Source organism: Dipodomys ordii, unplaced genomic scaffold (genome assembly GCF_000151885.1).
Source record: "Dipodomys ordii isolate 6190 unplaced genomic scaffold, Dord_2.0 Scaffold42, whole genome shotgun sequence".
In the NCBI taxonomy this organism is placed as follows: domain Eukaryota; kingdom Metazoa; phylum Chordata; class Mammalia; order Rodentia; family Heteromyidae; genus Dipodomys; species Dipodomys ordii.
The window spans coordinates 8,015,279-8,024,695 of record NW_012267258.1 but is presented as its reverse complement, the minus strand read 5'-3'; the positions used below and the strand labels follow the sequence as shown (position 1 = coordinate 8,024,695).

Genomic DNA, 9,417 nt, shown 5'->3' with positions numbered 1-9,417 from the left:
TTTCTTTTTGCTTATGTGGTGCTGAGGAATCGAACCCAGGGCCTCAGGCATGCAAAGCAAGCGCTCTACCACTGAGCCACCTTCCCAGCCCTGTCCCCTAGCTTTTTTGCTCAAGCCTAGCACTCTACTACATGAGCCACAGCTCCACTTTTGGCATTTTTGTTGCTTAATTGGAGTTAAAAGTCTCATAGTTTTTTGCCCCACCTGGCTTCAAACATAGTTGCTCAGCCTCTTGAGTAAGAGGATTACAGGAATAAAGCACTAGTGCCTGGCTTTTTAAAATTCTTGTGTGTAAATATGAATGTATTTCTTTTTTTGGTCAGTTTTGGGACTTGAACTCTGGGCCTAGGTGCTCTTCAGCTTAAGGTGAACACTCTGCCAACTTGAGCCACAGTACCACTTCTGGTTTTGTGGTAGTAAATTGGAGACTTTCCCGCCTGGGCTGGCTTTGAACCGAGATCCTCATCTCAGCCTCCTGAGTAGCTAGGATTACAGGTGTGAGCCACTGGTGCCCAGCTGTATTTCTTTTATAAGGTGTTTTCTCAGATATTTATTTCATCTTAAACCTGATTAGTTGGGTAGACTTACAGCTGAAAAAAGCACTATTTATTATACTAGAGAGAATCTAGATTAGAGGGGCTGGGAAGATGGCTCAGTGGTAGAGCACTTGCCTTGCATGCCTCAGGCCCTGGGTTCGATTCCTCAGCACCACATAAGCAAAAAGAAAAAAGCCGGAAGTGGTGCTGTGGCTCAAGTGGTAGAGTGCTAGCCTTGAGCTGAAGAGCTGAGGGACAGCGCCCAGGCCCAGAGTTCAAGCCCCACCGCCGACAAAAAAAAAAAAAAAAGAAACATTATCCACATAATTTTTACCCAGTTAACTATGATAATTAGCAATAGGAAAGTTTATTATAGACTTACATATAAAATCAGACTATGCATTCAATGCTTGTACTTTTTAACATGAAAACATAAAAGGAATTAATATATTATGTGAAATATATTGAAAATTAAGGTATAATTTGTAAAAGTATAACTTTTCAACAAGTGCATGTTGTGCGTGCTTACGTGCGTCTCTTGAGACACAGCTCTACTTCTGGCTTTTTTGCGGGTTTATTGGGGATAAGAGTCTGAAGGACATTCCTGTTGGGGCTGCCTTTGAACCACGAGTTACCCTCTGAACTGCTGGGATTACAATCGTGAGCTACAGTCATGCACTGTGATTTTTTTTTTTTTTGATTATTTTTGAGATAGGCTTTCACTTTATGCCCAGTCTGGCCTGGGCTATGACCCTCCTACTTGTGTTAATCTTCACTGGACATGAGATATATATAGATAGATAGATAGAGAGTGTGTGTGTGTGTGTGTATAATTTATTTTTTGCCAGTTGTGGGGTCTGAACTCTGGGCCTGGGTGCTGTCCCTCAGCTCTTCAGCTCAAGGCTAGCGCTTTACTAGTTGAGCCACACCGCCACTTCCAGCTTTTTCTGCTTATGTTGTGCTGAGGAATTGAACCCAAGGCTTCATGCATGCAAGGCAAGCACTCTACGAATGAGCCATCTTCCCAGCCCAATGATAGGATATTCTTATTTTATTATTTAAAAATTGTTTTAAAAAGTTTTTGAGACAAGGTCTTGCTATATACCAACTGTGAACATTGCTGGGAAAGAAATGTGAAAATCAGTACTGTTGACAATAGCCTCAATTTAAAAAAATCCCAGAGCACAAATCTAGGAATAAACGTAACCAAGAAGCTAAAAAACCTCTGTAATGAAAACTGAAATACAGAAGGAAGTTGAAGAAGATAGTAGAAGATAGAAAGACCTCCATGTCTCATGTCCACTAACCAGTACAATTAGTATTGTGAAAAAAGCTTTTCTCGTGAAACCAGCCTACAAATTGAGTGCAATGAGTTTCCTCACAGAAATAACAACAATTCTAAAATTCTTATGGAACCTAAAAGATCCCAAATAGCCCAGGCATTCCTGAGAAAAAGAGCAGTGTTGCATAGTATTATTACAGTACCAGATTTCAGATTTTAAATTGTATTATAGAATCATAAAACTAAAACCAAAAACAAGATGCTAGTGGAGATGCTAGTGGCACACAAAGAAAATGTCTAGAACTCAGAATTAAGCCCACCGAAAGAGCCACCTTATTTTTTGAGAATGGTGCCAAAAACTTATAGGAGAAAAGACTGCCTCTTCAACAGATACTTTTGGGAATATTGCATATTCACATGTAGAATATTGAAAATTGATCTCTAGCTCCTACCTTGTAAAAAATAACTTCAAAATGCTCAAAAACTAAGACCTGAAATAGTTGGAACATATTGGCAGTGAATTTTTTTTTTTCTTTTTGTTAGTCGTGGGGCCTGAACTCTGGGCCTGACCGCTGTCCCTCAGCTCTTCAGCTCAAGGCTAGCACTCTCACTTGAGCTATACAGTACCACTTCCAGTTTTCTGGTGGTTTATTGGAGTTAAGAGTTTCACCGACTTTCCTGCCCAGGCTGGCTTTGAACCGCGATCCTCATATCTCAGTTTCCTGAGTAGCTAGGATTACAGGCGTGAGCCACCAGCACCCAGCAGCAATAAGTTTTTTAATAGAACTCCAGTAGCTCAAAAAGAAGAATTGACAGAAGAGACTGCATCAAATTAAAAGACTTCTGCATTAAAAAAGAAAAGACATCACCAGAAGAATGAGAAATAGCAAACAAATGGTGGTGGTGGGGGGAGGTCAGGTATTCGGTTTGACAGGGGGTTAATATCTAGACCATATATACAATCTAGACAAGCATATAATCCAATTAATGAATGGTAAATGAACTTGAAAGTTCTTAGAAGAAGCACAGATGGGCCAATAAATAATACAAACACATGTTCCAACATCCTTAGCCATAAAAGAAATGAAAATCAAAATGACAACAATTCTTACACACTGTTGGTGGACTGTAAATGAGTGCAGCCACTGTGGAAGTCAGTATGGAGACTCCTTAAACAAGTAGAAACAAAACTCAAGTAGAAACAAAACTGTTATAGGATTCTGCTGTGCCACTCATGGGCTTTAGCCATCAGAAGCTGTCGTACATTAGCCTTTTATTCCCATGTTTATGGAGGTACTTTTCATATTAGGTACATTGCAGAATCAGCTTAGTTGCCCATCAACACATGAATGGATAATGAAAATGTGCTATAAAGCACATTTTGAAAGTGAGATTTTTGTATAGATTTATTGTGTTTATAAAGCCAAAGGCTGTCCTGTTTTCTTCTGGAAAATAGCAATGTTTCTTTTGATCTTTCTAGCTCAGTATGTTCCTGTGTTGCTTCTTGTGTGTAATCTTGTTTCTTCTAAAGAGAATAGTTCAAACACAGTAGTCCATGTGTACTATATCTTTCATGGTTTTATTTCTAAATTCTTAGGAAATCAAGGATAGAGCTATTGTAACATTCTTACTGAAATGTGCTTTTTTCTTTTTTAATTAGCTTATACCAGTTATACAGGCAGGGGTGAGGGGGAGGATTTCATTTTCAGGTCTTCATCTTTACATTGTATTCGGATCAATTTCATCTTCTATGACACTTCCTGCACCCTTTTGCCGAATGTAGTTATATTATTTTTTCTAACTGATAATTTAACAAGTTATCTGTTCTTTATTGGACCTTCCTACCAAAATTACTTAATTTTCATCATAAGGAAATGCTGTGGGTGATGTGGGGTAAAGTTGTTAATAGATTCATTTTTGTTATAGTTCTTAATATTTGTTTACTCGCTTCTATTGATGCATGTTATTTTGAATGTTTGGCTTTCTTCATGGAGTACTTTATTTCATTTAGTCCATATGAAGACACTATTGATTATATTCATGTTATTTCATTAATGCATTTTTGTTTGTTTCATCTATTTGATTAAGTATAAGAACTTCTGTACTTTTAAAAAAACAAATCTTTCCAAAACCAAATAGAGAAATTAGTGTTTTTTTTATATATTTCTTTTTGTCTGTTTTAGGATGCCTACAATAGAGTAGTTAATATTGTGCCAAAGAAATCACCACTGCTAGAAAAGAGACCACCACTGCTAGAAAAGAGACCACCACTGCTAGAAAAGAGACCACCACTGCTAGAAAAGAGACCACCACTGCTAGAAAAGAGACCTCCACTGCTAGACAGACCTGATGAAGGAAGCTACAATAGATATTACAGTCATGTTGATTACCGAGACTATGACAAGGGCCGCAGTTTTTCTCATGATCGAAGGAATGTTCTACCTCACAGAGGAGTATGTAAATTTCCCCCATGTACTAACTGTTATTTCTTTTTAACTTTTAAGTTCGTAATTAAAATTTATCTGACAGCTATGGAAGCATTTGTATAAATACTTCCTGCTCTTGCTCTATATGTTTTTTGTTTTGTTTTGTTTTGTTTTTTGGGGTCAGGATTTTGCTCTTTATCTCAGCCTTCCCTCAACTCAGCATTTTCCTGTTACTGTCTTGTAAGTGCTAGCATTACAGGTGTGAGCTACCACACCTAGCTTGACACTGTTGAATGGCCTACTGAGGTTGTCAAATGGTAACTAGTAGTCAAAATATATTGGGGAGTAGAACAAGATAAGAACTGTTAATGTGTAGATGACATTAGTTCAAACTGGCTTGGTATTCATTCATTTGCTTATTTATTTATTTGGTTATTCATTCTGGTCCAGTCCAGAATCTCACTCACAGGCTTGGAAAACACTCTATGGCTAAGCTGTAGGTATAACTTGCTTTTTTATCTCCTTAATTGGCAGGGATTTACATATGATGTAGGTGATTGTATCATTGTGATTATAATCCTTGGTGCTTAATAAGTGATGACCAAGTTGGTTACCATTCCTTATTGGACCTCCTTACCTAAAATTATTTTCATGTAATGAATGCCGTGGGTGATGTGAGTTAAGGTTGTTGGTAGTTTTTTGCTATTGTTTGTTTCCTTTTTGTTTTGGTTCTACTTCTTAACACCTGTTGCTCACTCAGGTCAGGAAGAATTAAAAGCTCAAAGCATCTTGTATGTCATATAATATTTGAAATGTTGGCTGCTATTAGTTGATATTATAATTTTTCTCTTTTGGGAGGGATTGTTCATTTTGGTAGTTGAACTTGTACCTCTGCTTCTAAGGCTAGCACTTTTTGCTTTTCTAATTGTATATTAGATCCAATGTTATGTTTTTACCCTAGTCTGGCATTAGAATTTGATCTTCCTGTCTAGGCTTGTTTGAATAGCTGAGGTTACAGTTGTACACTGCCACATCAGTCTTGTTGGTTGAGATTGTGTCTTGCTGATGTTTTACTTGGGCCAGTCTCTAAATATATTAATCTGACCTCCAGAACTACAACTCCTGAGAAGTTGGGTATATAGGTATATACCACCATGCTGGCATTTTGTTATTATCCTGATTGAAACTCTTAATGCAATTCCTTTATCCTAGCTGGCATATTTACAATATTTCTCTTCTAATCTGTTTTCCCTCCTTTTCTGTTGATAATAAATTTGACCTCATGTTGCTTACTGGATTCTATACTGTTCTTTCCACTTGAAGAAATGAAAGTAAGCGATTTCCACAGGTATCCTTTAAGATTATTCAGTATTTTTCTGCAATTTGTTCCTAAAGAGTATGTTTTTAGCTTCCGTGCACGCGCGCGTGCGTGCGTGCGTCCGTGTGTGCGTGTGTGTGTGTGTGTCCGTCCAGTACTGGGGCTTGAACTCAGGGCCTGTAATAGCGCTTTTTCTCTCAAAGCTGATGCTTTACCACTTGAGCCACACCACTTCTGGCTTTTGCTGGTTAATTGGATTTAAGAGTCTCACAAACTTTTCCTGCCTGGGCTGGCTTGGAACTGCAATTTTCAGATCTTAGTCTCCTTAGTTAGCTAGGATTATAGGCGTGACCATTGGGTGCCTGGCTTGTCCCTTCACTGTTTTACTCAAAGCTGGGCACTCTATAGCTTGTGTCAAAGCTCCACTTCTGTTTTTTTAGGGGTTAATAGAAGAAGATAAGTGTCATGGGCTTTCCTGCTTTGGCTGACTTCCAACCATGATTCTCAGACTTTAGCCTCTTGAGTATCCTGGATTATATGTGTGAGCCACTAGCACTTAACTCATTTTGTTCATTTTGTGTCATACTGTTTTTTTTTTTTTTTGTCAGTCGTGAGGCCTGAACTCTGGGCCTGGATGCTGTCCCTCAGCTCTTCAGCTCAAGGCTACCACTCTACCACTTGGGCCACAGTGCCACTTCTGGCTTTTTCTGCTTATGTGGTGCTGAGGAATCGAACCCAGGGCCTTTGGCATGCAAGGCAAGCACTCTGCCACTGAGCCACCTTCCTAGCCCTTCATGCTGTTTTTTTTTTTTTTTTATAAAGATGTGTTAAGTGTTGAAAAGGAAGTAGTGCATTTTCTTTAAGTTAGAAATACTGGATTTTGCCATCAGAGCAGCCATACTGCAGGTGTTCTTAGGGGAGAAAGGTTGCTTGCCCATAGCATAAGTACCTGTTATTCTTTTTATGAAAATCTATTGTAGTTCTTTAGTGTAAATAGACAATTTTGTATTCATTGCATTAATTCTTTATGCAAGTTTATTCAGATTTTTAATATTCATTATTTACTATAGTTCAGACATTATTTTCATCTTAGCAGAAAAACTTAAACTTAAGTAGTCACAATTGAAAATTCAGAGCTAGCACAAACTTAAGAAGTCTTTTCTTCAGGAACACAATGTCTCCCCATTTCTCAGCACTCTTTCTGTGCGGACTTACCAAACAACGGGCATTGTGACCAGGACTTACATAGATCTTTCCAGATCTTTATTGTGCAATGGAAGACCAAAGGAGAAGTTCATTTCCCACTTTATGCCTGAATAGATTTTATTGTTTGTTCATTACACTAGTTTTTGAAACTTCATGAATACATTTATTTAAAAAAAAACACATCATAATAGTGATTTAGCAGTAACACTGTTTCGTGCTCTTGCAAATGATATACTTTGATTATACTCAACTTTGTGGACTCTTACATTGTTTGCTTTACCCTCTCCCTTTGCTCGTGTCCTTCCTAAAAAATGTCCCCCGTTTATATTCATGTCATTTCCTTTGTGATGATTCCTTACCAGTGACTTCATTACAGGATCTTTTCTTGTCTATGTGTGTGCTGCTATGGCTTGAGCCTAGGAACTTACCTTTTCACTCAAGGCTAGAACCTCTGCCACTTGAGCCACAGCTCTACTTCTGGCTTTTTTGGGGGGACTGGAGGAAGGCTGGTTAATTGAAAAGTCTCATGGACTTTTTTTTCTGCCTTGTCTGGCTTCAAACCTTGATTCTCAGATCTCAGCCTCTTGAGTAGCTAGGATTATAGACATGAGCAGTTACCTTGACTTCTTGATTTATTTATTATTTTAATTTTATTTATTTTAATTTTTTTAGATTGCATATATGACAGAAAACATTTATTTGAGTCTAGCTTGTTTTGCTTGTAGTAATCTCCAGTTTAATCCAGTTTCTGCAAGTAACAATTTGACTTTATAGTTAAATAATAATACTTCATTGTATGCAACACATTTAAACTGGGCATCTAAACTTAGTGTGTATTTTGGCTATTGTAAATAGTGCTATATAAACATGGGTGTGCAGGTATTACTTTGTTTTGTGTTGAGTTACATTTCTTTGGCTATAAGCCCAAAAGTTGTGTTAAAGACCATATGGTAGCTCCTTTTTAGGTTTTTGAGGAACCTCCATAATGATTAACATAGTTATTGCAACTAGTTTATATTCCTACCTGCAGTGCATGAGGTTTGCTTTTCCCCTTTTGTCCTCACCAGCATTTATTTATTCATCTATTTAACTTTTGTGCTGGTCCTGGAGCTTGAACTCACTGCTTGGGTTTTGTCCCTGAGCTTCTTTTGCTCAAGGCTAGTGCTCTACCACTTGAGCCACAGCTCCACTTCTGGCTTTTTCTGTGATTAATTGGAGAGAAAAGTCTCTCGGCTTTTTCTGCTAGGGCTGAGTTTGATTTGTGAGCCTCAGTTCTGAGCCTCCTGAGTAGCTAGGATTATAAGTGTGAGCTCCTAGTGCCCAGCTAACATTTATTTTTTGTTTTGCTTTTGCCAATACTTGTTAGGGCAACATTCTGCCACTTGAGCCACACCCCCCCCAGCTCTGTGCTATTTTATTATTTGCTCATAGCCATGAAATAAGGGGGAGTCTCCATGTTATAATTTTTTTGTTTTATATACGTGTGTGTGTGTGTGTGTGTGTGTACTTACTCATTTTTATATTTTTAAAGAGTTTGAACTGAAGACCTTGCACTTAACTAAGCAGGCTATTTCTCCCCTTCAAATCAGACTTCAGCCCTCAATGTCATTTTGATTGTATTTCTTTTTGGCTAATGATGTCAAGCATTTGCTTACTGTTTGTACTTTGAGAACTGTCAGTTCAATTTATTGCCCATTTATTAATTATATTTAATACTTTAATACTTTTTTTGAATTCTTTTTTTCAAATATTAATTCCTTGTTAAGATGAATACATTATGATTTTCTCCGAGTCTGTAGGCTGTCTTTACTCTGGTGATTGTTTCTTTCAAATGCAGGAGCTTCTTTTGTGTGCTTGTGATGGTCCTAGAGCTTGAACGCAGGACTTGAGCACTGTGCCTGAGCTTTCTTGCTCAAGAATAGTGTTCTACTGCTTGAGCTGCTGCTCCATTTTCAGTTTTTTTGTTTTGTTTTGTTGTGTTTTTAGTGGCTACTTGGAGATGAGTTTCACAAACATTCCTGCCTAGGTTGGTTTTGAACCACAATCTTCAGATCTTAGCATCCTGAATAGCTAGCATTACAGGTACAAGACACTGGCCCCTGGTGCAGGACCTTCCTGTTCCTCTTCCTCTTTTCTCTTTCCTCTTTCCCCTTCCTTTCCTTTCTTCTCTTTCTCATCTTTTTTTTAAAATAATTTTTTATTGAAATTAAGTGATTATATAAATTTCACAAATTTCACAGTATTGTGGGATAGGCTAACTTAATTAAAGCCACAAATACATTTTAACCTTCACAAGGCAAATTGTTATTATCATGGTCTACAAAGTTTGTGAATTCTATAAGCTTTGACAACTATTTCTTTCAAATTGGGTGATACGTACGTTTCTTTCCTTTGGCTTAGTGTCAGCTGTTCCCACTTGCCTTCTCATTCCTCCCTCCCATCGCTGCCCTTGGTTGTCCAGTGCAGCTGATGGGCCCCTCTGTTGTATATTTTCTCATTTCCCTCTTGGTTCTGTACCCTCCTCCTAGCTTCCCTCAGATGTGCATACACATAAAACACACATACACACACACCATATATGTGGTCAAGAACATGCAGTCATTTAGAAATGATGTAACAAATTAAGTTGAGGTCCTTTGTTTCTTGAGT

The 9,417-nt window shown here is 37.9% G+C and overlaps 1 protein-coding gene across 1 annotated transcript in view; it reads left to right on the top strand.

Moving 5' to 3' along the window:
- The window catches only part of Pphln1 (periphilin 1), a 127,704-nt gene that overhangs the window by 13,016 nt on the left and 105,271 nt on the right, over positions 1-9,417 (top strand). The window contains 1 exon segment of the mRNA XM_013018796.1: positions 4,002-4,271. Within this exon segment, the coding sequence (XP_012874250.1) occupies positions 4,002-4,271 (270 nt within the window).